We start from the raw sequence: 27,681 nt of genomic DNA, 5'->3' as shown, positions 1-27,681 counted from the left end.
GGACAAGGAGGTGGAACTCTCAGGAGGAGGAGGAGGAACTCTCAGAAAGGTTCAGGAGCTGTGCTCCTGTGAGCTCCCACTGAATCTGAGGCCTGACTGTGGGTATTCCAGCCTGGCTCATTGGAGTCATACAGACCAAACTTGGGGAACTGGAAACAATGGGCAGCAGAATCCAAATACCTGCTGCCCGGGATCAATCACAGGGATCTGGTTTGAATGACCCAATATCGTGTCTGCGTGGGAACTCAGAGTTGTATATAGTTCAGGCCCCGTTGGCCACCAGCCAGTCTTATGCTTGTCCTTACTATGTTAAGAATAAAAGAGTTGACGTTTCGCTACCACCTTGCCTCATCGATGCATTGAACCCACTATATTATATCTTAATCAGGATAAAACTGACTGTTCAAAAGATGTCATGTGCTTGTTGTGGACGGGCTTTTGCCTCTTTGGGGAAGGGGGGCTGTCCTGCAGAGGGCAGGCTGATCCCCTCCCTCCCCATTCTAGGCTGAAGGCAGGAGGCCAACCTTGAAAAGCTAAGCCCTGCCTGAATGTTGTGAAGGAGGCGGAGCCTGTATATAGAAACTGCCCTTTCATCGCTTCTTCGGCACTAGCTTCAAACCCAGCTTGCCATCAGTCCTTCTCAGGTGTTCAATTTCAGTGTTCCAACCATACATAAGATGTGCCATCTCGCTAATACACACAGTCACTGTTTTGTGTGAATGGGGCAAAAGGAGGGTCCTTCCCATGTGCACGCTGCTTCAGTGTGCACAAGTGCATTCCATCAGAAAATGAGGGTTCCTTCACAGATGGAAAATATGCACATTTGCTCCACCCACACAAAATGATTGCCTTGCACATCCTGTTACACACTTCTGGAATGCCTAAAAATCAAGCATCTAAAAAGGATAATCTTGGCATGAAGGCTACAGAAACTTGAGTGTGTGTGTGTGTGTGTGTGTGGGGGGGGTGTACTTGCTTCATGAAGGTAAATCCTGTTGTCCCATTTTGGGGAACTGGTTTAGACTTTTTCTGAAATGCTACAAATACTTGCAAAAGCGGTTTGACTGGACACACACAACAAATTAAGTTCAGAAAAGCTGTAAAATCCTGCCTCTCAAAAGTGTCACAGATTAAAGTTTCAGTCTTTAACGTTCGCAAAGCTATGCTTGAAACTGTATGGGCCACGTCTGGAAAAATCTGAGCTACCTCCATGAAAATCTCCAGGTTTGCTTTCAGCCTGGCGTCCACAGAGGCTCCCCACAGGTATTGCCTGTACACAGCCCAAGCAGCATCTGATCTTGATCCATCACCGGAACTGTTCTGTTAACACCAATCTTGGTGATACCTCCCTTGAGCCAGCACTGATACTTCCTCCATCCCCAGCTGCCCCTCGCACATTCCTCGTGGGTGTCTGTCTGCAGTTCCAGGCAGGGTCACTGCCAGCTCGAGCATCCCTCCTCAGGCAAGCTTTGCAGAATGGCCTCCAGGTTGTATCGGTCACTTTGGATCTCCTCCAGGTCCTTCTCAAAGGCCTCGATCCGCTGCTGCTGCTGCTCGGCCTCCTGCTGCAAGGCCCTCAGCTTCTGCCCCAGGGCTCCTGGTTCAGCCAGGTGCAGCCGCAAACGCTCCAGTTGGAGCTCGCTTGCGTTCAGTACCGCTTCTGACTGGTAGGTGGGATCCAGGCTGCCTGCACCAAGCAGAATGACGGCGTTACAGTTTTCACACGGCTGCCTCTGAAAATGGCATCTCTGTGTTCAAGCTCCCCCCCCCCCCACCTGCACCTCTCCCCCTGAAAGGTTACCACTTCCCATTTTGTCCCATCTCCCTCCTGCTCTGCATTTTCTTGGCCCTGCTCTGGCTGTCACTGGTGGGGAAATGAAGGACTCTGGAAAACTAAGCCCAGCATCTCTGGAGAACTAAGCCAGTTTGGTGTAGTGGTTAAGTGCGCAGACTCTTGTCTGGGAGAACCGGGTTTGATTCCCCCCTCCTCCACATACACCTGCTGGAATGGCCTTAGGTCAGCCATAGCAGATTATAAACTACTCTGAGAGTATAGGGTGGGATATAAATTCAATATCATCTTCTTTTAGAAGAATGTGTTTGTTAAAGAAGAGGATGCTGCCTGCCACCTTGTGGGAATGCTAAGAATTCTGCAAGTGAGAAAAGTTGTTCATACTTGCTAGCTAATGGCTGAACTTCACATTATTGGTGCCGGTTTTTGCAAACATTAAGCAGCCATAAGGGGCTGGAAATTTGATCAGAGATGGCAGAAAAGATGCTTCGCTCCTAGCATTTTTGTATTCAAAATGTTCCCCAGCAGTCGCTGGAATGTTTGTTGGGGGGGATACTTAACAGCCTGCAATTAAACTGCTGGGCAGCTAGAAATCTTCCCGATGGACTCCTAGAATCCTCACTATTCGCTCTTTCAGACTGCTGCTGGGGACCTCCCTTTGGGCTCCCAGCCAATGGGAATGCAAGGGCCAGGATATCAATGGCTCACCGAGACTGAGGAGCAGGCTGTTCAGGGTGGCAATGTCCCTCTCCAAGGAGCTCTGGGCTTCTCTGAGGCTCTGGTCAAGATCATTCACCTCCCGGCCAACCTTGAAACAAGATGCACTTACTGCACTGAGGCTCCATTTCAGGAGTTTCCCTTCACCAAACCCAGAGAGATCAATCTCATGTTCTGTATCCATGCACAAGAACATCAGTGGTGGTGGGACCCATGACCTGAAACAATGCCTCTCTGAATCCCAAAAGATGCATATGCTATCATTAGGGAGAAGAGAATATTCTCTACAGTAGGGGTGGCCAAACTTGCTTAATGTAAGAGCCACACAAAATAAATGTCAGATGTTTGAGAGCCACGAGACAGCAAGGGAGGGAGAGAGGAAGGAGAGGGGGAGGGAAGTGAAAAGAAAGCAACTTTAACTTTAAATGCATTTTTCAAGCTGCCAGCTGGCTTGGCAAAATGATTGAAAGAGAGAAATGCCTTCTCCAAGCTGGTTGACAGGGTGAGGGAGAGCCACACAATATGTGTGAAAGAGCCACAGGCAGGGATTTTTTGGTAGGAAAAGTCCAGCAGGAACTCATTTGCATAGGAGGTCACACCCCATGGCAGCACCATTGTTTCACACAGGGCTTTTTTCATGTGGAAAAAGCCCAGGAGAAACTCATTTGCATATTAGGCCACACCCCTGATGCCAAGCCAGCTGGAACCGCGTTCCTGCGCAAAAAAAGCCCTGCACAGGTTGCTTCTGAGGCAGTCTGGCCACCTCTGCTCTGTACACTTCACTTACACGCTCATTTGTACTGGGCGATGGGGGTTTCTCAGTTTTTGACTTTATCTGCAGGGTTATTATGTATTATACACCTGTGATGTATAGATTTTATTAACAATTTCTATGTACAATGTACATTAATTGCATGCATGCTGATGTATGTTTATGTCAGTGTATAATGCAACTTTATTGACAAATGCCAAACGTGTGCATTTGCAGGGAGCCAACGTGCATCCCTTCACCTGCAGTCTTTGTGGAGCAGGACTTCCCTTCTCGCCCCTCGTGCTTCTTGCCCCAAGGGCTCATCCTTTAAGAAGTTTGAAAATGCGGAAGAGTTTTTTAGGGTCACAGACAGTTCTTTATTATTCATGCCTAAATTCCTAGCTGCTGTTTATTAGTTTGACCAGCACAAAACTGGTTAACTAATCTGTTGGACAATAATTCTAAAACTTAAAAGGGGAAGCATGGAGCACACAGCGCATACAAAACACAAAAAGCCTAAAAACAAACAAAATCCCCCCCCCCACTCACAAATGAGCAAATAAGTGCATAAGCTCCACAGGAGGACAAAATAGAGAGGAGAATGATGGAAGCTGCTATGGATTGCCACTGGGAGAAAGGTGGGGGTAGAAATGAATAAAATGAACATGAAGTTTCCTTATAAGAAGCCAGGCCATTGGCCCACCAAGGTCAGTATTGTCTACTCTACTCAGACTGGCAGAAGCACTCTAGGGTGTCTCAGGTAGAGGTCTTTCACCTCACCTACTGCCTGCTCCTTCTGACTGGAGATACCTGGGACTGAACCTGTAGCCACCTGTATGCAAAGCAAATGCTCTGCTACTGAGTCTCAGTCTCTCTCTCTCTCTCAAATCATCAGCCCATAGCTATGTTCAAGAGTTGTCCTGGCATCAGGCCCAGGCCCAGGCCCAGGCAGGCCTGCAGCCAGAAATTTTGGGTTAGGCTTCCCAACCCTCCCGCCCTGGCAGGGGACCCTAGGATTTACACCCTCTTCCCCCGCTCTCCAAAAAAACGGAAGCAGGGGAAGGGGGGGAAACGGCGCCAAGGAGCGTGGTGAGCCGCTCCATCTTGGAGGAGCAGCTACGGTGACCCGGAGAAGAGGCGGCAGCAGCGCAGCGGCATCGCCCGCTCCGCCTCTGAGGTAAAATCAGAGAAGGGGAGGGTGGAGGCAGGGCAGGAGCATGGCAGGCCGCGAATCTGGGTCCTTCTAGGACCCGGACTTGCGGCTCGCCACGCTCCTGGCCTGCCTCCACCATCCACTTCTCTGATTTCACCTCAGAGGTGGAGTGGAGCGGGCGATGTCGCTGCGCTGCTGCCACCTCTTCTCCGGGTCACCGTAGCTGCTCCTCGGAGATGGGCTTAGCCTGAGCCCATTTCGGAGGAGCAGTTACGGTGAAGCGGAGAAGAGGCGACAGCTGCGCAGCGGCGTCGCCCACTCCGCTCCTCCTCTGAGGTGAAATCAGAGAAGGGGAGGGTGGAGGGAAGGAAGGGGTTCAGTGATGCTTGTCGCACCCTTGCTCCTAGCTCCACCCCAGTGTCTCCTGGCTCCACCCCCAAAGTCTCCTGGCTCCACCCCCAAACTCCCCAGAGATTTCTTGAATTGGACTTGGCAACCCTATTTTGGGTGGAGGGGCCTGGGAGCGTAAGAAATTTTTTTTTTGGGGGGGGGGAGCACTGCTTCTTTCCTCCAGTGGCAAGCCTGCCCAGCCCAAGCTCTCTCGCTCCCCCTCGCTGCTGCTTGTTCACTCGCCCCCTCACTCTGTCTCTCTCTCCCCCCTCGTTCGCCCCTGGGGAGAGAGAGGGCGTGGCTCAGCCGCCTGAGTGGGGGAAGGGGAGGGGCCACTCTGAGCAAGGTGCTCCAGGCCAGAATCACAGCTGGAAGGGAAGATGTGGTGCAGGAAGCTCAGCTCGGGGGTGCAGAGGGCACCGGTTTTCAGGGCGGGGAGAAATGCGAGGGAAAGAGGCGTTTGTAGGGGCAGTAGAAAGGCAGAGGACTGGCAGAGAAGCCCCCTTGAGCCCAGGCCTCGATGCCACTCCAGCCACGGCCGTTTTCCAGTTTGCTGGTGCAGTGGCAGCCTCAGGGCATGGACAGAGCTCGGGGCTGCCTGGAGGCGCGCATTCCTGCATGGGTGAGCCCCGCCAGCCTGGCAGGGATGGGGCGAGTGCACTGTGGGGCCACAGGCGGCGGGTGCGTGCCCTTGGGTTGGCTCCTGCTCACGCCGATGCCGGACTTCTCCCTGGCTCTGCTGCCGCCCTTGCCTCCCCGTGGGCTGAGGGCATGGCCAGATGGCCTCGTTTGCACTGGCGCCTCATGAGGACCCCTAGTGCAAACTCCACCCCCGCTGAGCAGCAGCAGCCCTGGAGGCCCTCCAACTGAGGGGTCCTACAGGAGGAAGGGGGTTTTAAACAGAGGGGCCGTGTCTCCCCCCGCCCCCCCCCCCCCCCCCCCGCCGTGGCTACGGGCCTGGGCCCCAGAAGTGTGTGCAATCAGTGCTGGAAGGAAGCCAGAAGTAGAACTCAAGGGAAAGCGGGAGTGAATGGCCACCCAGGAATCCCTGCCCCAAGGTCTGCAAAGAGAACTCACCTGGCTGGATCCCTCTTGCTTGCTGCCCAGGGCTTCAGTCTCTTGCTCTTGCCGCGAGATTTCTGCCACAGTCAGATCAACTTGGGTCTGAAGTTTACTGGCACGCTTGGTCTCTCCCTTGGCATCTCTGAATGTGGCCTGGACTTTCTGCACAAAGGATCGGAACGAGCAGGTGAAGGGGTTTATATAGGTTATACTTGCTCACAGCATTGCCAAAGAGGTTGGGAATTCCAGGAAATCTTGACTCCCACTTTCTCCTGGGTCACCTCATTGCTGAGGCCAATGGCAAGGAGACATTGGTGCTGTGTGGTTGCCTGAACACAGGCCATTTTCCCGGTGATGCAGTGAATCGCTTCAGGGGCCATCAAGTGTGTCTTTTGACTGCTGGGGAGTAAGGTCACCCATCTGATCGGGGCAGCTTCGCCATTCCTTGCAGGCCCAGAGACTACAGCTCCTAATCCCTGGACTTGGAGGTACCCATTGAATATCTGGTCTTTATTGCCTTCAAGTCAGCTGTAGGTTAACAGAAGGAGGAGGAGGAGTTGGAGATTGGATTTCTACCCCATCCTTCACTTGGAGTCTCAGAGCAGCTTACAATCTCCTTTCCCTTCCTCTCCCCACAACAGGAACTCTGTGAGGTAGGTGGGGATGAGAAGGCTCTGAGGGAACTACTCTTGAGAGAATAACTCAGAGAGAACTTGTGACTGACTCAAGGTCACACCAGTTGGCTGCATGTGGAGGAGTGGGGAATCACACCTGGTTCTTCCAGATCAGAGTCTGCACTCCTAACCAGGACACCAAACTGGCTCTCAATGTCATGTTGGTAACAGGGCTGTTTGCTGCCCCTGGTCAATGACTGGCCCCTAGCCTGTAACTGGGCACAAAGAAAGGTGGATGTCTGGCCCTGCTGCTCGACCTCCTGAGGGCACCTGGGGTTTTGGCCACCACGTGACACAGAGTGGCATGGGCCATCGGCCTGCTCCAACATGGCTTCTCTTATGTTCTTAAATTGTTTCTGAACTACTTTTGTATCACCAAGGATACAGGAACTCCTTTGCATATTAGGCCCCACCCCCAATGTAGCCAAGTACAAGGCTTCCTGTAAGCTCCAGGGGGACTGGCTACACCAGAGGGGTGTGGCCTAATATGCAAAGGAGTTCCTGCTACAAAAAAGCCCTGTGTATCACTATCAAAAATCCACCACTATTGTCAATCAAAACGTTCATGCGGCCACAGCTGAGAAAATGTGGATGCCTCCTGTGGGATGGGACAGGCCTCATGTGGCCTTAAAGTGTATACCTGCTCTGTCCGTGGATCTTAAGTGGCAACATATTCAGCAAAGAAATTATGTTTGGGATCCACTGGACCCCACAGCAACTTTTTAGTGAAGTGTCTAATGTAGGGCCCCGTGGTGCAGAGTGGTCTGTATTACTGCATTACTGTAGTTCTGTGGTCTGAACTCTCTGCTCACGACCTGAGTTCGATTCCGGCAGAAGCTGGATTCAGGTAGCCAGCCCATGGTTGACTCAGCCTTCCATCCAAGGTCGGTAAAATGAGTCCCCAGCTTGCTGGGGGGAAAGTGTAGAGGATTGGGGAAGGCAATGGCAAACCACCCCGTAAAAAGTCTGCCATGAAAATGTTGTGAAAGCAACATCACCCCAAAGTTGGAAACGACTGGTGCTTGCACAGGGGACCTTTCCTTTCCTCATGTAGGGATGGGCATGACCTGCATTCTTGTGATTCGGTTTATGGCTCAATCACAAACCAAACCACAAACCCATACAAACTGCGAGGCTGGTTGGTGAACTGACCCGGTTAGTATCAGTTTGTGAGCCGTATAAAGTTTAGAAGGGAGGTTTTCCAAGGAAATGGCTCAGAGCCATTGCCAAATATATGGAATAAACAGCTCAGAGCTTGGTTTCTTCTCCTTATGAAAAGCCACAGGGAACAGAAAGCAGAGGTTCCCAAACAGCTTTCTGCTCTTCATGAACTATCACGAATCGAATCAAAATCTGTAGAAGTTTGTGGTAGTTCTTCAGTTTGTGAACATCACTTTTTGAACATGAACCCAGGGCTGGTGCATGAGAGTTGGTGAGGTAGGCGGGTGCCGCCTCCCCATCTGCACTGACCTTTCCTCATCCCTGCTGGCACCCCTTCCCTCCCCGTCCCCGCTTGCACCACTTCAGATACTCCTCTGAAGAGGGAGAGGGCTGGGCAAGGCTTTGCTGGCTGGGCAGCGGCCACCCGTGTCCTTCTTCCTTGGACCCAAATCGGGCTGAAGGAAGAAGGACGCAGGTGGCTGCTGCCCAGCCAGCGATGGCACTTTCAGGTGATGTCATTGTGCCATGGGGGGCAGTGGGGCAGGGAGAACCCTGCCTGGGGTGGCAGAACCAGCCAAAATTTGTGATGAACTTTTGTCTGTCAGCCTGCTCATGCCCATCCCTCGTCTAATTGTTCACATTGTAACTCACAGGACATGCCCCTTAAACATATGCTTTGGTTTTTCTGAGAGGAAGCTATTTACTGATATCCACTCTGTATTAGAATATTCACTGTTTAAAACCCATCTCTTGGAGGCTAAGCCATGGCCAACGAAAACGGACCCCCCCCCACCGTGCCCTTGCTTTCACTACAAGACTTGTATTATATCACTGGAGAGATAAATGCCCATCTTCTGTACACCAACAGATTGAGAGTCTTACAGGTTTCTCGATATTTGAACACATGGCTTAGTCAACAATTACATATGGACTTGTTTTAAATATTTGGAAACCTTTCATAGAAGCTTATGGGTATATCTGTACATGTGCTATGTTTGTATTTCTTCTCCCTATGTATCCTCCTTTCTCTATATCCTCTATATATGTATTAGTTACTGCATTTTAAGCAGGGTCATAGACAGGGTTTTAAAAGTTGGGGGGCTTTTTGAAAAGTCAAGGGGCCCCCTTTCCCATCCACTGTGGGGCTTGCTTTCTAGGGCAGGGGCAAAAACTGGAGGCTCTAAATGTGGCCAAGACGAGGCAGCCAACCTTAGAACTTGGGAGTCAAGAAGGGACTGCGCCTTACGTGCAAGCTGGGGGGTTTCCTACCACCCCCCTCTCCCCCATCCTGGCACTTTGCAGCCAGCAGCTTCACCTGCTCCCCCCCTCCCCCCCGGGCCCATCCCATGCTGCTCCTTCTGCCTCCCTCCTCTCCGCCTGCTGCTTTTGCTGCTGCAGTGCACTGTGCCCTGCTCAGCTCTCCTGGCTCAGGCTCAGTCACGGCAAAAAGGAAAAGGGAAAAGCAGGCTGCACCCCAGAGGGCCCCCGGAGAGTTGGGGGGGTCCTGCCTGGAAGTCAGGGGCAGTGCCCCCCCCCGGCTTCCCCTGTGGCTACAGTCCTGATTTTGAGTCCCCCTCCTTCTTGTACTTTTTTTTGGGGGGGGGAGGGGGAGGCAAATAAACAAACAAACAGGACCTGCTGCTCAAGACTAAAGCCACAGGTGAGGCTCCCACAACATGTCCCTGCGCACCTGAGTGTTCTCCTTGGTGAGCAACTCCACTTCTCCGGCAGTTTCCCAAGCCTTAGCAGAGACGGAGGCAGAATCTCCCAGAACCCTCTGAGCTTGCCTGGCCTTCTTCTGGGCATCTGCGATCCCCCTCTCCTGGACGGCTGCCATTCTCCTCTTCACAAGGGACGGGCTGCCCTTCTGCCTTTTCTTCATCCCTGCTGGGGGTGGAAAAAAGGAGGTTGGGCCATTCTTCTTTGGAGCCGGGAGCAGGAATTCCGATTTGCCCCTCAGTGAACAGATCCTGCAGGACAGCCAATCATCAGCAGAAGGTGGCACCCCTGAAGATCAGGGAAATGATGAACGCCTGAGTCAGACCAGGGTCCCTCCCAGCTCAGCCCTGTCTGCTCGGACTGGCAGCGGCTTTCCAAGGTCCCCGGAGGGATGGGGGGGGGGGGATTGAAGCAGAGACCTCCCACGTGCGAAGCGGGGGCTCTCCCACTGAGCCCCAGCCCATCGCTTGTTCCTTCCTCCTCCTGGGATTGTTGTTGTGATTCATGTAATAGAGCAAAGGTGCTTTACATGGCTAGGAAGACGTGGCTCTGCTCCAAAGAGCTGACAATCCAAAAATGGAAGTCACAGGAGGGAGGGGGAGATGGACAGGAGAAGACTCAAGCTAAATATTGTGACTGTTAATGAGACAAATATGGAGAAAGTGCTGCAGGGGTCGAATGCTGAAGGGAAGGTGGGGTCCTGACTCCCCCCTGTGCTGAAAAAGCCTTGAACTGTTCTGGGGCTTGAACTGTTCCGGGGCATGCCTTGAACTGTTCCGGGGCTTCATGTGCAGCCCCAGAATGGGGGGCATTTGGGGCTTGGGAAAATGGCCTTTTAAAAGGTAGTTCCCTGCAGGTCCTGTGTGACTGTGAGGATCAAGGGTTTGGTCCAAGTAACTTGTTCAAAGTCCTACTCTCTAATCTGAGCTGTATAGAGCTTAGCTTTCAGCACAGAAGAGGAAAAGGAACAAGAAGAGTCGGTTTTTATACCCTGCCCTTCACTATCCGAAGGAGTCTCAGAGTGGCTTACAATCTCCTTTCCCTTCCTCTCCCCACAACAGGACACCTTGTGAGGTAGGTGGGGCTGAGAGAGCTCTGACAGAACTACTCTTGAGAAATCTGTGACTGACTTAAGGTCACGCCAGAAGCTGCATGTGGAGGAGTGGGGAATCAAACCCGGTTCTCCCAGAGCAGTCAGCTGCTCTTAACCACTCCCCCAAGATGGCTCTCACAGAAGTGGGGCTATGGAGCTGCACCAAAGACTTCTTGGAAGAGGGTGAGTTTTGTGGAGGGACCTGAAGGTCCCGAGAGAAGGTGACACCATCTGGGTGGTCCAAGAGGCAGAAGAGACAGCAAGGGAGAGAAGAACAGAGACACTGGAGGGAGAAGGAGAAGGTGGGGGAGGGGGCAGCTGAAGGAGTGGTGGTCATGAGCACGGAGGCCTGGGGACATCAGCACAGGAAATGGCTCCAGGGAGGCTTTGGAACTCGAACTTGCCTCTCCTAAGATGCTACGACAAGGACAGCATCTTCGACTGTGCTCCTACCTTCCACTCTAGCTTCAGAGTTGGTGTACGTGCATGTGCGGAGGGGCCTGAAGGCTTAAACAACCTCTTCCTCCAACACCAGTCCCTCAGTCTTCAGAGCACTCACATGAAGTTGTTAATTGCAGCGGGAGCACACCCCCAAACACAGAGCCCCCCATCCCCAACTACTTTGAGCCCTAGAAGCAATGAGGAGTTGAGGAGAGTCTTCTGCGATTGGGAGGCTGGGAGATCTTTAGCCAGCACAGCTCTATCCACCCATCTGCCAGCCCACATTTTTCTACTCCAGATAGCACTCCTTTCCTTTCCTTTCCTTTCCTTTCCTTTCCTTTCCTTTCCTTTCCTTTCCTTTCCTTTCCTTTCCTTTCCTTTCCTTTCCTTTCCCCTTCCCCTTCCCCTCCTTCCCAGTTTTCATTACCGATAGAAAAAAAACTGAGTTCATACAAATCTGGACAGGTTTTGAGCTAAACTTTCCATTTTTGACAAGCCAAATACAGAATTTTGTTACTGAATCTGGGAAGTGTTCTAAACACCCCACCCCATGCCTCTTGGCTGACAAGTCTCACCACTAGGAGTTAAATTCATTTTTTTAAAAAGAAGCCGCAAGCCCTAGAGTTGAATGGGAGAGTTCTGCTTTGGGAGATTGACACAGGCTGTCTAGTGTTACCCTCCAGGCTGGACAGCAAAGTCTTGGCTTCCGAGAAGACGGCCTCTCCGTTGGAGAGCGATGAGGCGGCCAGCAGGTGAGCGCTGTTTGCTCTTTGCCGTAGCTGTGAACAAAGAGAAGCCAGGAGTGAGACCTCTGCATGCTTGTCGTCAGCAAGAGATCCCACCTATGACTTAGTCTGTGTTTCTTGGGGCCAGTTCTCATGTTAGAAAGTCCTTGTGTCCACCCTGGTCCTGTGCATACATTGGAAGTTCTCTGCTCCAGCTTAATTCCCTGACATGCAGACTGTCGTGGAAACGCAGACTGATTTCTCACTAGGCTTGTTCCGGTCTTGGAGCCCTTTCCCCCCAGAGCTTCTGTCTAATTTTGCACAAGATGCCGCAGGGCTGCGACTTGCCCCGCCTCTTTCCTGTGGCAAGCAAGATCCTCTGAAAAAGGGTTTCTTCCTGCAGTGGGAAAGAGGTGGGGGAAGTGGCAGCCCCACAGCAACTTGAGCGAAATCAGACAGAAGCTCTGGGGGGGGGGGGGGGAAGAGCTCCGAAACCGAAACAAGCCTAGTGAGAAATCACTCACAATTTTGGCAAGGGTCACCAGCCCTTGAAAGATCGATCTGAGGACCATAAGATCTTTTCGCTATTAGTTTCAAACAAGAGTGAAACCATTGAAGCTGTAGCAAAATACTTTTGCCCATGCTTCCAGAAGGAGATGTTCTTTTTGACCACAGACTCTATTGTTATCCATATGGTGTTGTCTTCAGGGCTGGCTCGCCCACTAGGCAAACCAGGTGCTTGCCTTGGGTCCCCGGAAAGGGGGTGCCGAATTGGGCTCTCCCCAGCGCCCATGACGAGCACCTAGTTTGCCTGCCTACTGCCTCCTCCCGCTGCCACCGCCTCCTTCCCTTGCATTCCGACCCCCTACCCGCGGCGCAATCAGAGTGCACCTTGGCTTGGCCTTACTGGCTTTGATGGGGCTGGCTTCTGATCAGTTTTTGAAGAGTGCGCTGGAGACTTTGCTCTGCCTCCCTTCCGGTTCCTCCTCCAGTGCGCTCGTCAAAGACTGATCAGGGGCCGTCCCGTTGAAGCTGGTAAGGCCAAGCCAAGGCACGCTCTGCCTTGGTTCTTCCCAGAGGCAAATGGCGACTGCAACCCCCCCACCCCGACTCAGGTCACAGCTGCAGTGCTAGGACATATGAACATATGAAGCTGCCTTATACTGAATCAGACCCTTGGTCCATCAAAGTCAGTCTTGTCTTCTCAGACTGGCAGCGGCTCTCCAAGGTCTCAAGCTGAGGTTTTTCACGCCTATTTGCCTGGACCCTTTTTTGGAGATGCCAGGGACTGAACCTGGGACCTTCTGCTTCCCAAGCAGATGCTCTACCACTGAGCCACCGTCCCTCCCTAAGGACAAAAGGAGGCTTAACCTCATGAGATTTCACCAATCAAAACTGACCTCTCAAGGCCACGGACAACTCTGGAAGATGTGAAAGATGGGGTGCTTGGCTTTTTCCTCTTTCAGTGCAGCTAGCAACATAGGGTAGGAAGTGGGTTTTGATTGATGAAAATGCTTGGTGAGGGAAGAAGGTTAAACTCCAACATAAGCACACACACACAGAACAAGCCAGTGCCAGTGGAGATTTGGTAAAAGAAAATACAGAGCAACTGACAATAAAACAAAAGATAGAGTTTCTAACTTGCTAAATACAACATCTGACTTATACCTGGTTTGCCTCTATGGAGTGGGAAAGGCCATCTTTCCATATGTTCAGGTTCCAACAACTGCATGTGACAGACAGACCAACCCCGGGTGGCTGGACCTACCTGGGGACTGTCTGATAATGTCTTCCTCCCTCTCATTCCCCACTTCCAGCTGGCTCTGAGAAGGTGGGGTCCTCCTTCCCGTCCAGCGCCAAAGAGGAGTTCTGATCCAAAATTCCCACCAACAGAAATTTGATCCAGGAACTATTTTCCAGGGTTGGGTGTTTTGGGAGCCAAGTGGAAGGCTCGATGGCTGTGAGCGAGGGGATTGTGTGTGGGGGGAGCAATTGGGCAAGACTCTCCTTTGACACCTGGAATGACACTTTCAAGCCCCCATGACAGATCTCTGGGGAAGCAACAAAAGCACCAGGAAACAAACTATGACGAAAACATTGGATTTATATTCTGCCTTCCACTCCAAATCTCAGAGTCTCAGAGTGGCTCACAATCTTTATCTTCCTCCCCCATGACAAACACCCTGTGAGGTGGGTGGGGCTGAGAGCTGTCTCCCAAAAGCTGCCCTTTCAAGGACAACTCCTGCGAGAACTATGGCTGACTCAAGGCTATTCCAACAGCTGTAAGTGGAGGAGTAGGGAATCAAACCTGGTTCTCCCAGATAAGAGTCCACACACTTATCCTCTACATCAAACTAGCTTACAATATAATGCATATGTTATAATAAAACAGTTTCATCCAACATGTTTTAAGTTAATTATTGGAAAGCAATCAATCTGATCAAGCATAATAGAATACATAATAATTCTTAAACATATAAAGTAGAAATTCTCAAGGCATATTTTACATGATCAGTCCAAAAAGCAATCGTATCAACAATTTAAAGACCACCTAATGTACAGTTTGGTGTAGTGGTTAAGTGTGTGGACTCTTATCTGGGAGAACCGGGTTTGAGTCCCCACTCCTCCACTTGCAGCTGCTGGCATGGCCTTGGGTTAGCCATAGCTATTGCAGGAGTTGTCCTTGAAAGGGCAGCTGCTGGGAGAGCCCTCTCAGCCCCACCCACCTCACAGGGTGTCTGTTGTGGGGGGAGAAGATATAGGAGATTGTAAGCCGCTCTGATTCAGAGAAAAGGGCGGGGTATAAATCTGCAGTTCTTCTTCTTCTACAATATACAGGCTGAAGTCCTCATATGAAATGTAGAATCACCGGGGAAATCTTTAGGATAAGGACTTCAAGCAAAAACTTGTCATTAGCTGAGTAAATCCTGACAGATATTCAATAAGACCCTTTTTCAAGAGCTGACCACCTTCTATAATTGTGGCCAGATACCACACATCAGAAGGGCATATTAAATAACGGGGCACCACTGCCTCCTTCCACTCCCGGATGATCAGCTTCGTATTTCAACTGGGCAGTGTTCCCACATGCCTATGTGACTCATCTGTCTCAGGAGAATTGAGGGGTTTGGATCAGCAAAGAGCCATGCTTTTTTGCCCTGTTGCTTTTGCCCTGTCCTGCATCCATAACAGAGAAACCCCCAAAGCCTGAAGCACTGAGAAGAGCCAGTGCTGGATCACATGTGGTGAGACAGGGATGTAGCTGGGAGTCCCAGAAGAGCCTGGCAGGTGTAGCAGTTTTGCTTCAAGGGGCTGAAGCAGGCTGAGAGGCACACACAGAGAGAAAGAGAATATGGAGAATAGGTAGGGATATTGGGCCATGCAGGTACTTGGGAAGCATCTGGAAGTGCCTTACAGGTAAAGGCCTGGATTTGACCTAGATCTGATCCAGAAGCATCCATAGCCAAGCCATGCAAGAGACAGCCAGTGGGCTGCCAGAATGGGTGGAATTATTCTGGATCCCAGAAAACAAACCTTACTATTTCCACCCTTTCTGTGTCCTGGTCCACAGGAGAGATCAGGAGGGTCCTGGTTGCTCCTAGTGAGAAAGAGGATAAGGGGAACCAGGCAACTGGATTGGAAGAGAAGAGAACTGCACAGCAGCAGGATTGGGCCTAAATAAAAGGGCACCATTTGTTTAACTTCAGGATCCCTGAAGGTTATAGATGGTTGCCAGCTCCTGCAAAAGGCTCTTCTTGAAATGGTCAACTTCAGGATCTGTTCCGTCAACGGTGCCAGCAGAAGGCACCCCCACTAGCAGAACGGAGGGCAACCCTAGCCCCCATTCTCACCATATTTGCAGCCCATTTCACAATGCCTTTTCTCATGCATTCTTTCTTGCTATCTTACGCAATGAAACATTTGCCCACATCCATCCAAATGGATGGAACAGTACTGAAAAACTCTAATTCAAGAGTTGACTCTAGCCCCTTCCTTTGTAACATTTGTTTCAGTTGATGACTGGATGACTCGTTTTATTTTATTTAGTGAACGGATATGCTCCCTCCGCCACTGGAGATGGCTGGCAATAAAAAACCCAAACAATTTAAAATGGTAATCAATTAAAACGACATATGAAAACTAACTCCCCAAGCAATAAAACCGTTCCCATTTACCAGCGACCAGCACAGCACTATTAATCTTAACAGCCTGGTCATAAAGACATCTGTATCAGCAACAGGAGACTGGCCACAAAATATGAAAGCAGAATAAACCTTCCGATGGAAGCCTGGGTCCTTCGGGTGCTCCTGCCTCCAGCCCTTGAGAGCTTTAAAAGTGAACTGGGTGCACACGACAGACCCTCCCCCAAACCTGCACCTCTCGATCTCAGCTCTCAAGGTTGTCGTCTGAGCTTAAATCTGCTGCTTGACAGGGCCTGGCTCTGATACACCACAGATGGAGCTTGGGAAATGTCAACTTCATCGCTTTTTAAAGCAAATTTGATCTCTAGCCAGCGAAGGAGAACGAGTCAATTTCAATTCCAAAAGGGTAGCCTTATTAACAGGAATCTTGTTGTGGCACCTAAAAAAAAAGGGTTCGAAGCTTTCATGGACTAGATCCTGCTGCTCACACTCAGTTCCTGAAAGTTTATACTGCAATAAAATTTTGCTAGTGTGTGCCACAAGACTCCGGATTATCAATTTTAAATTCCAGAATGACTGGACTTTCTTGCTGCACTAAATTCCAGGTTACATTGTAGTATTTCTAAAATTAAATGCTGAATTGCAGCAGGTGTATTTCTGTTCCCTTCGTTCACCTTGAATCGTTTCCCCGCTCCTATAGTGGTGGTTGTGGGGAGCAGGGGGAGGAAGTGCCATCAAGTCAGAGTTGAGTTATGGTGACCCTGTGAGGTTTTCAAAGCAAGGGAGGTAGTTGGCCATTGCTTGGCTCTGTGGAGCCACCCTGGACTTCTTGGGTGGTCTCCCTCCAGGGCTGGCCCTGCTGAGCTTCCGTGCCTGGATGAGATTGGGCTAGTCTGGGCCATCTGGGTCAGGACACTGCCTGCTCCTGGCTCTCCAAAATCTGGCCCTGTTTCGAGGACTTAGGCTGGCAACATGGGCTGTAACTGTATTGGGGCCTTCTCTCCCCAGCCATGAGGAGGCAGTAGCTTTGGTCGAGGATACTGTAAGGAGGGCCCTGGTTGTGCCCAATGCCAGCTACCTTCTTCTGCAGAGCATCTTGACAGACAACGCAACACTGGAATTCAGGAGGCAGATGGAAGAGAGGTCTGGAGACCAAGTCCTGTGAAGAAAGGCTGAAAATGCTAGAGATGTTCAGCCTGGAGAGGAGGCAGCTGAGAGGTGATATATGATCACCATCTTCAAGTACTTGAAGGGCTGTCATATACAGCAGGGTGGCCAACGGTAGCTCTCCAGATGTTTTTTGCCTTCAATTCCCATCAGCCCCAGCCAGCATGGCCAATGGCTGGGGATGATGGGAGTTGTAGGCAAAAAAACCCCAACATCTGGAGAGCTACCATTGGCCACCCCTGATATAGAGGATGGTGTGGAATTGTTTTCTGTGGCCCCAGAAGGTAGGACCTGAACCAATGGGTTGAAATTAAATCAGAAGAGTTTCTGGCTCAACCAATGTCGGGATTCTGGAGAAATCAGGTATGATGGTTAAGGTAGAAGGAGACAGGAGGTTAAGGTAGAAGGAGAGTTGGATCCTCAGATGAAAAAGGGGGAACAACAGGGTGATTCTAGTTTGGTGTAGTGGTGAAGTATGCGGACTCTTATCTGGGAGAACCAGGTTTGATTCCCCACTCCTCCACTTACAGCTGCTGGAATGGCCTTGGGTCAGCCATAGCTCTCACAGCAGTTGTCCTTGAAAGGGCAGCTGCTGGGAGAGCCCTCTCAGCCCCACCCACCTCACAGGGTGTCTGGTGTGGAGGGAGAAGATATAGGAGATTGTAAGCCGCTCTGAGTCTCTGACTCAGAGAGAAGGGCAAGGTATAAATCTGCAATTCTTCTTCTTCTTCTTCTTCTTCTTCTTCTTCTTCTTCTTCTTCTTCTTCTTCTTCTTCTTCTTCTTCTTCTTCTTCTTCTTCTTCTTCTTCTTCTTCTTCTTCTTCTTCTTCTTCTTCTTCTTCTTCTTCTTCTTCTTGTGAAGAGGAAAATGTGCATCAGGATACAAGAGATATACGGGATGAGACAATTGTCTCACAAACTAAAGATGGGCACCCCAAGTAACATCTTGGGGGAGAGCTTTCTTTTTGCCAGAAAGATATGTACCTGAATAACATACTCAAGTTTTTATCACTGGTTGCATTTTCCTTCTTATTAATGACTGTATATTTTTCTGTGTAAAGAAGATTTGCCTACTGTTTGTTCTGAGCAGGAAGATGTGATGTAATGTTTCTTTAAGCGTTGCTTCTGCTGTAATTAACACACCTGCAGCCTGTTAACCTTAGTATTAATTAGTATGCTTTGTGTGTGCGTCATTTATCTGTCTGTTTTCTTTGCTGTTGGATTCCATAATAAACTTTGTCTTTTGCCTATCTTCAGTTCCTGTCTAATTACCCTTTTGGACTCTTAAAGACACTACCTTCAATCACCATCTTCAAGTACTTAAAGAGCTATCATATGGTGCAGAATTGTTTTCTGTGGCCCCAGAAGACCCCAGTGGGTCGAAATTAAAGCAGAAGAGTTTCCGGCTCAACATTAGGAAGAACTTCCTGACCATTAGAGTGGTTCCTCAGTGGAACAGGCATCCATGGGAGGTGAGGAGCTCTGATGTTTTAATTTGTAATTGGTTGTTTTTTCTTGATGGTTTTAAATGTTGTTCCCCACCCTGAGCGCATTTTTGAGGAGGGCAGGTTATAAATAGAAAATAATCAATCAATCAATCTGTGATTGCTTTTTTGGTAGGGTTTGATGAGGGCCCATGAATAGTGCAGAGGAGGGGGATGGGGCCTATAAACTGCAGGAACAGCAAACTACACACACACAAGGCCCTGTGCAAAATCAGCAAAACAAAACGCAGAATAATACAGGACTCCTAGCACGTTGATTCCACTTCAGAAACAAGAGCAGATTAGTCAGATTCCAAAGCCCGGGAAGAAATTTGGAAGAGGGAAATGTCAGAAGGATTCCTAACCTGTTCCAGCTGCTGCATCCTCCTCTGTTCTCCCTCCAGGCCAGCCTGCGCAGCCAGGGACCCATTTGCCACCTGCTCTGCCTTTGACTCCACCAGCTGCTTCAGTTCCTTTGCATCTTGAGTAAGATTGTCCACTTGCTGCAGCAGGGGGCGCTGTAGGATCAAATGCCAAAGTATTTTAGCCTCTTGAAGCACAGCGTTCTAAGTGATTTTTGAAATGATGCATAAGGCTGCCTCAAGAATTTGACTGTAGAACATAACTTTTAATAAGCAAACAAGGATTTTCAAACTTTATGCTGGTCCAGGAGAAGCTCCAGGCAGAGTTAAGTGCTTTGAAGCTCCCTTGGCTTCTGTGCAAGAGGTATTCCAGGATGTAGCTGACACTCCTCTCCAAACTGCCAGGGCTTCAGATGGATAATGCATTTCAGTCCCTTTCTCTGGAACAATGGAAGACAGACTTGCGGGGGGGGGGGGCACATAATTCAGTCAATAGATACATTTCTCTGCAGGAATGAGGCTTCCTTCACCCAGGGTGGGGCTTAGACTGTCTGGCACCCTAGGTGAGGCTAAATTCTACCCCCTCCCCACTGATAACATCAACTAGTCACAAGGGAGGGGGACCCAATTCTGCACCCCAGAAGGCTGGTGCCCTGAGAGCCAGTTTGGTGTATTGGTTAAGTGCACAGACTCTTATCTGGGAGAACCAGGTTTGAATCCTCACTCCTCCACTTGCAGCTGCTGGAACGGCCTTGGGTCAGCCATTGCTCTCATAGGAGTTGTTCTTGAAAGGGCAGCTTCTATGAGAGCTCTCTCAGCCCCACCCACCTCACAAGGTGTCTGTTGTGGGGAGGAAGGGAAAGGAGATTGTAAGTCGCTCTGAGACTCTGACTGATTTCCCGCTAGCCTGACCTCGCTCTCACTCTCCTTTTCTCTGCAGGGCTTCTGTCGGATTTCGCACAAGCTGCTCCGAGGCTGCAACTGGCTCCGCCTCTTTTGCGCAGCAAACATGATTCTCTAAAAACCAGCTTCTGTTTGCCGCACGAAAAAGGCGAAGCTAGTTGCAGCCCCGGGGCAGATAGTGGGAAATCCGAGGGAAGCCTTGCGTAGAAGAGGAGTGTGAGATCAGCATAAGGATAGTGGGAAATCGGTCTCTGATTCAGAGAGAAGGGCAGGGGCATAAATCTACGGTCAGTTTGGTGTAGTGGTTAAGTGCGTGGACTCTTATCTGGGAGAACCGGGTTTGATTCCCCTCTCCTCCACTTGCAGCTGCTGGAATGGCCTTGGGTCAGCCATAGCTCTCATAGGAGTTGTCCTTGAAAGGGAGCTGCTATGAGAGCCCTCTCAGCCCCACCCACCTCACAGGGTGTCTGTTGTGGGGGAAGAAGATAAAGGAGATTGTAAGCCACTCCGAGTCTCTGATTCAGAGAGAAGGGCGGGGTATGAATCTGCAGTCTTCTTCTTCTTCTTAGTTTGCCTAGCGGCAGGGCTGGCCCAGCCTTCATCAGACTGTCTGGGCCACTGGCTCTCTGCTCCTTTCTTTTTTTCCTGGACTCCACTAACAGCTGAAGCATTTTGTAGAAGGCAAAGGGGCGAGAACGAGGCCCCTTTTATTGTGCAGATGAATCCATAGCCAAGACAGCAGGCAGACTGGGAAGCAGAACCACGTGGGCCCCGCAAAGGGTTGCCAAACTCCAGGTGGGGCCAAGAGATCTCCCAGAACTACCAATGGTCTCCAGACCACAGAGATCAGTTCCCCTGGAGAATGCGGCAGCTTCGGAAGGTGGACTCTGTGGCAGGAGGAGAATTCCCCCTATGGCTGCCAGAGCTCCAGAACGGCAGCCTCCAGCCTCTCACTAACATTTGAAATCCAGACTGGAATCTCTCTAGGAGGTTTGCACATCTCTAGGAAAACTCACCTGGGGGGAAACATCGATTCTCATTGGTTTTTCTACGTATCACAATGTTGGCATGTGTCAACCACTTAAAGTTCACTCAAGACCGACAGCGATCAATGAGGAGGGGGCATAGCTCAGTGTTAGGGAGCATCTGCTTGGCACGCAGAAGGTCCCAGGTTCAATCCTCAGCATCTCCAGTCAGAAGGAGCAGAAAGTCAGTGATGTGAAAGACCTCTGCCTTAGAACCTGGAGAGCTGCTGCTGGTTTGAGTAGACCATATTGACCTTGATGGACTAGTGGTCTGATTCTGTATAAGGCAGAACCATGTCAACCAGTTTTTAGCCACTTTGGGAAATGAGAAATACTATTGCATGATCCTGACCTGGATAGCCCGGCCAAGCCTGATCTTGTCAGATCTTGGAAGCTAAACAGGGTCAACTCTGGTTCGTACTTGGATGGGAGACCCCTTTGGAATACCAAGTCAGGAGGGCAGGGGCAGGCTTTATTCAGCCACCTCTGTGAATATCCTTCAGGCCCTCAGTAGGGGTCAGCCACCAGAGGTTGCCATGACTTCCAGGTGCAGACACACACACACACACACACACACACAACAAAATACCAAAAGGGAAAGAGAGAGGGAAATCCTATTGCCTGATCTTTCTGTTGCCTACCAGCTCTAAAGTGGTCATCTGCGACAGGTTCTTTGACATTTCCAAGCTGATTTGCTGGACTGAAGCAGAGGTCTTCTTGAATGTAGCCTTTTCCATCTCAGAGCTGAGCTCCTGCTGTGCCTTCTGGATTTCCTGATACCTGCAAGAAGTAGCCAGGAGTATCACAAGACAAGTAACAAGAGGAGAGGATCGTCTCAGCTGCAGAGCAAGGAATGCAGCAAAGAGGTGGGGCTTCCAGAGGAAACCAATGGGCACTTCCACTCTCTGGCAGTCGAGATGGGTGCTGTGACTCCCTAGGACTGGTGCCCAAAGCCAATGGTTCACCCCTCCAAAACTTGACCCAACTCCCGGGGACTGGCGGTTGTCGTCCTTCCAGACGCTTGCAAGGATCTCTGACTTGGTACTGAAATTTTCCTTCTGGATTCTTAGAAATCATCATGGCTTGGGCTATGCGATGCTGCTTTTTGCATCTTCCCTGCACTGATAGAATTTGCTCTGGCTTCCTGGGGAAATAGATTCCGTCTCTCATATTTTATTGGGATGCCTTCTATATTCTAATCTAAGATACCATTTTATTCTACTGCGGCTGGGGAATTTCAATTATTTTAATCCAAGCAGGGTAGTCCCCTTCCTTCTCGCAGATCAAAATCCTAATATAACCGTGGATGCTGCAACATTTTTTGTCTGTTTTGTCTCTTGGGAAATAAATTGAGATTATAAATGAAATAACCCAACACCCTGAGTTATAGAGCTTTTCGGACAAAGGAAAGGAAAGGAAAGTTCACCTCATGCAAAAATCTAAGCAAAATTTGGAGTTTCTCATTCAGTCAAAATGTCATCAGGAGAATGAAGATTTTCATCAGGAGCCAACAATTTCTTTAAAAAAACCCAGCAATTTTTCCCCAGGCAGATTTCATACAGTCTTCGGTTTTGCCTAACTCTGTGTGAATGTGGAGAGGTTTCTTCTAGGGCGAAGATCTGAGGGCAGGGGAAGATTTACCAGCTGCAGAGCAGAAGGTGCTGGCTTGGAAATGCCCTCACTGAGTTCAGTCTATGTGCCAGTTCCTCTTCAGAGTCAGCCTCTGAAGTCCTACAAATCTTGCAGCAAAAGCTGGCTATGGATAGCATCACCTGGTTAGCATCTGTGACATCACTAAGACACTCTCCTTCCCAATTCTTGGAGCAGATTTCACACTGTTTTAAACATTCTTTTTCTCCCCCCCTTTTAAAGAAAGAGACAGATGAATATGCAAACAAATAGCTATTCACATGAAACTTATAAAAATCCAGTAGAAGCAATGAAGTGAGAGAAAGTCAGACAGCTAACACAGCACACATCTTCTTAACGTGCACATATCTCGTTCTAATTGCAAAGCTGACAAAGCTGCTGTGTCTTCTCCTGAGATGTTCCGTCTTCCCCCTGAGGGTTTTTTGGAAAAGACGTTTCTCCAAGGGGATTCACACCTCCCTCAGGCTCACCTCTCTTCCATCTGCCTCCTGAATTCCAGTGTTGCGTTGTCCGTCAAGATGCTCTGCAGGAGATTGTAGCTGGCATTGGACATAACCAGGGCTCTCCTTGCAACATCCTCGACCAAAGCAGCTGCCTCCTCATGGCTGGGGAGAGAAGGCCCCAGTACAGTCACAGCCCATGTTGCCAGCCCCAAATCCTTGAAACAGGGCCAGTTCCAGCTTTCAGAGAGCTCTGAGAAGGCAGTGCCCAGGGCCCCCTTCTGCCCACCGTCAGGCACCCCTCATCTCTCCCTTTCCACCCCACACCCCCTGCCCGTGCATCCTTCTCCCGTTCGTTTGCCTGCAGCACTAGACACCCCGCAGGGGATGGAGCTGAGCGTGCTGCTGCAAGGGCTGCCAAGAGAGAGCCATGACGGACCGAGCACCACCCACGCAGCCCTCCTCAATGATGCTGCACAGCTGGGACAAGAAGGGGTGGTGGAGGAATGAAAGCAAGCAGGCGGGGAAGGGCATGCGGACAGGCAGCAGGAGAGGTGGGTGGGTGGGGGTCAGCAGCTGTGGGACCCTCTAGGAGCCCTGGCAACTGCCCCCTCTCAGGGTGTGCTGACACCAGGACTGCCTCAAAACAAAATGAGGATGCCCAAAAATCTGTAGGGCGTCTTCTAATCTACAGGGCGAGACAGTCGCAAAGCAGATATGGATTTGTGTCCAAAAAATAAATATCTGTGAATGTTGATGAGGAGAGAATCAGGAACGATCCTGCCCACACAATCCCACCCCTTCACTCGTACAGTCCCCATCTTTGATTTTGTTTGGGGGGTTGCGGTTGGGATTGGCTAAAAACAAAGATGTAGGGGAGGCAGATGGAGAGAGGGAGGTGGGCTGTCAACCCATTCAAGAACCTCTCCTGCCTCAGTTTTTTTTAAAAAACGATTAACTAAAAAAAGAGAAAAGGTCATCCCCTGTGCAAGCACCAGCCGTTTCTGACTCTGGGGTGACGTCGCATCATGACGTTTTCATGGCAGACTTTTTACGGGGTGATTTGCCATGGCCTTCCCCAGTCCTCTACACTTTCCTCCCAGCAAGCTGGGGGCTCATTTGACCGACCTCAGAAGGATGGAAGGCTGAGTCAACTTTGAGTTGGCTTCCTGAACCCAGCTTCTGCTGGGATTGAACTCAGGTCGCGAGCAGAGAGCTCGCACTGTAGTACTGCAGCTTTACCACTCTGCGCCACAGGGCTCTCACATTAACTAACTGCATTTAAAAACCTCCATACAGGTGTCAGTTTGAGTTATCACATGGAGTGTGAGAGAGCTTACAATTTAATAAACAAAAGATATCTATCATTGGTTGTGAAGAAAATATTATCATTCATACTGAGTTTAAAAAAAAAAATCCCTATCACCACCAATAAATAAGTGTACTTCTAACTCCCAGCCCCACCAATTAATTCACTATGGCTTTAGTTGATTAATTTGACACTTAAACAGACGTCATCAGCAAGGTCAGAGAGATAAGAGACTACAAACCAGATACTTCTTCCACTGTCTGGACACATCCAAATTATATTTGAATAGATATTGGCATTTACCGGTAATTGATATAAACCTGGTTTAAGAGCCATATTTGTGGGCTCAAAAGTGGGGTAAAAATAAAACAAGCAAATATGGGAAATTTCTCCAGTAGAACACGGCACTTGATCCCGAAAGATTCTACAAACCCTAATGATGTCACCAGCCGTGAAAACCTGAAATCTTTGATAAATATGGGAAAGTGTGCAGCACTGATCACAGCCTCAGAAACTCATTCTGAATGTACAGAATATACCTTCTGGCCAGCAATCTAGACTCCAGGGCCTGGCGACTCCAGTTCGTGGGCTGGTGTGAAATCTCAGGAGTAAATTCCTGGAAAGGAGACACAGAACAAAACATCAAAAAGTGTCTCCTGGGTTTAGATGCAGATTTTCCTCTTTGGGAGCTCCTTGACCAATTTCCCATTCACCTTACGCCGCTCTCACACGCCTCTTCTCAGTGGGACTTCTGTCCGATTTCACACTATCTGCCCCGGGGCTGCAACTCACTTTGGCTTTTTCGTGCAGCAAACAGAAATTGGTTTTTTATAGGTTTCTGTTTGCCGTGTGAAAAAGGCGAAGCGAGTTGCAGCCCCGGGGCAGATAGTGTGAAATCGGACAGAAGTCCCACTGAGAAGAGGAGCGTGAGAGCGGCGTAAGGCCAGTGGGAAATCGGTCCTGGAGTTGTGCTTCCCAGGAGCAAATGGCTACTTTGGACAGTGGACTCTATGGGAATATCTCTTGCTCTTGCCCCTTCTCTCCTCAAACCTTGCTTTCGCCACAACTCCCCCCTCCCCCCCACCCAGAGACCCCAGGCATCCCTCTCTTTTGAAGAGGAGGCTTCTCCTCTTTCACAACTCCAGTCACAGGAGCTTTGCCTGAATATTTTTTTATTGCCATTACTTATAGTCTACCTTTCTCACTGCCTTTCTCAAGGCATATTACAGAGAGTCAGTCAGTGTGGTTCAACGGCAGGGCTTTTTCTTTTTGCTGGGGAACATGGTGGAACAGAGTTCCGGAACCTCTTTGCGGAAACAAAATCCTCAAAAATGTTTAAAAAAACAGATTTAGCAGTACAAATAACGATGTAAGTAATATAAAATCCTGGGAAATAGCGTACGCAGGGGAGCTAATGTGCATAAAATGAGTAAAATATATGTAATTTCAAGTTTAACAAAATTACATGAATAAAACAAATAAGATATGGTCATTCCAGAGCCAGTCTCTGTCGGATTTCCATAGCCTGCAAAGTAGGATCCTGCGTACAGCAGACTATACAGAGTAATACAGACCAGAGTCCTGAATCATTTATCCAAGTAACTTTGTGAACCACTTTGTACAGTAGAATGAAATTTGAGACCACACAAAAGCTCATACCCACAAGAAAACTTTGTTGGCCTCAGAGGTATGACTGGACTCAGAATTTCTTCTATTGCTTCAGACCAACATGGCTGCCCACCTGGATCCATTTTGGACAGTGCAACCCTATTCCCTGCAGACCAAAACCCTCCTGAACAACTCAGTTCTGCACAGGGAAAAGGTCCCAGGATTCACATCTTCCAGATGCAAGGAAGGAGGCAACTGTGGGACTCTGCTTCACAAGGAGCCTGGCAGGACCCCCCTGCCCCCCCCCCCCAGCACCAAAGAGACTGCCCCTGGACATACCATTGCAGCCAGCGTTTGCGCAGCCAGCTGGATCTCCTGCCGGGTGGACTGCAGGGCAGAGAGGCTGTCAGAAAGGAGGATGCAAGCCTTGGTGCCCCTGCTGCCCGGGCAGCCCATCAGGCTGCTGGCATTCCTCAGGTGGCTCCACGCTCGAGACACGGAGCTCTCCAGCTCTGCAGCCTCCTCGAGGAACGTGGCCTTGGCACCTGCAAGCAAGACACTCGGGTCACTGGAGCTGGGCCAAAGTACAAACAAGCAGAAAATGTACCTCATGCTGGGTACCCTGAAGGGTTTGGCCCATTTCCTTTGTAACGGAGAGGGACCTTCTGCCTCTGCTGGGTCACGGGCATGAAATAAGCACCTGTAGCAAAAGAGAAACTCCTGCTGGGGACTTTGGGGGTGGAGCCAGGAGATATTAGGGGTGGAGCCAAGATCAAGACTGTGACAAGCATAATTGAACTCCAGTACAGAACAACATCAACAACCCCCTCTTCCATCTACATTCAACTAGCATGTCAGAATAGGAGCTACTGAATGGTGTGGTTTTTCTGGTTTGATTAGAAGGCTGGAGTTTCTTTTAGGGTTTCTTGGTACTCAGGAAAAAACTCTCCCTAGTCAAATGGGTTTTGCAGCGTTTTGTGTTGTTTCCAAACCTGTTAGATCAGGGAGATGGGGAAAATCTCTGTGTTATGCATTCTCTGTGTTATGTATTGCAGCGAATGGATTGTTATTCCTAAACTTGAGACAGATGCTCCTTGCAAACCAGGATCCTGAAGCCTGGAAGAACTGCCCAGTCAGGATGCTAGGCATGCAATAACTTGTAACAAAGAGATGCAAATGAAAGATTCTGGAGTGGGCCAATAGGAGTAACTGTTTCCTGCTAAAGGGGGTGTGTTTAACTCAGCCACAGTGTATATGAAGAGTGAAGTGCCTATGTAATGTTTCTTCTTGCAATAAAGTGTTCTTGGTTGATTCAGAGCTGGCTGAACTCACTTTATTTCATGTGTGCCCCAAGGTTCCTTCTCTCCAAGAGGCAGATCCTGAGAGGTTGAGCAGGAAGGGATGGGCCAGTGCTCCGCTCTCATGGCCCTTCCTGACATGTCCAGGGGAATGCCCATCACAGCTTTGAAGAATTAGATTTATACCTCGCTTTTCTCTACCTTAAAATTTAAGGCATCTCAAAGCAGCTTCCAATTGCCTTCCCTTCCTCTCCCCACAACAGGCACCTGGTGAGGCAGGTGGGGCTGAGGGAGTTCGGAGAGAACTGAGACAGGCCCAAGATCACTCAGCAGGTTTTATGTGAAGGAGGGGGGCATCAAACCTGGTTAGCTGAAGAAGTGCCCTGCCACGCCTTAGAGTCCACTGCTCTTAACCACTACACCCTGCTGGCTTTGGGGTCAGGAAGGAAGTTCCCTCCAAGCCAGATTGGCCCAGAGATCCTGGAGGATTTTGGCCTTCTTCTGGGTGTCAAGAGTTATCCTCTCTGTATCCTTCTTGCCATATTTTCTGTGCTGTAACATTATCATTTAGCTTGGGTGCATTCCTGCTTAGCTCATCTTTCTCTCTGCATGCTT

The 27,681-nt window shown here is 49.8% G+C and overlaps 1 protein-coding gene across 1 annotated transcript in view; it reads right to left on the bottom strand.

The window, feature by feature from the left end:
- Positions 1-1,433: 1,433 nt before the first annotated feature.
- LAMC3 (laminin subunit gamma 3) overlaps positions 1,434-27,681 on the bottom strand; it is a 109,371-nt gene continuing 83,123 nt past the window's right edge. The window contains exons 19-28 of the mRNA XM_060251396.1: positions 26,108-26,313; positions 24,700-24,776; positions 22,882-23,016; positions 21,403-21,541; positions 18,837-18,989; positions 11,613-11,732; positions 9,391-9,564; positions 5,881-6,027; positions 2,501-2,600; positions 1,434-1,687 (exon numbers count right to left, since the gene is read on the bottom strand). Coding sequence (XP_060107379.1) covers positions 1,434-1,687; positions 2,501-2,600; positions 5,881-6,027; positions 9,391-9,564; positions 11,613-11,732; positions 18,837-18,989; positions 21,403-21,541; positions 22,882-23,016; positions 24,700-24,776; positions 26,108-26,313 — 1,505 coding nt within the window. The remainder of the gene's footprint in view (positions 1,688-2,500; positions 2,601-5,880; positions 6,028-9,390; positions 9,565-11,612; positions 11,733-18,836; positions 18,990-21,402; positions 21,542-22,881; positions 23,017-24,699; positions 24,777-26,107; positions 26,314-27,681) is intronic.

The sequence above is a fragment of the Heteronotia binoei genome, chromosome 12, assembly GCF_032191835.1.
Source record: "Heteronotia binoei isolate CCM8104 ecotype False Entrance Well chromosome 12, APGP_CSIRO_Hbin_v1, whole genome shotgun sequence".
Lineage (NCBI taxonomy): Eukaryota > Metazoa > Chordata > Lepidosauria > Squamata > Gekkonidae > Heteronotia > Heteronotia binoei.
The sequence above is the reverse complement of the archived record's forward strand: the minus strand, read 5'-3'. Positions and strand labels throughout refer to the sequence as shown.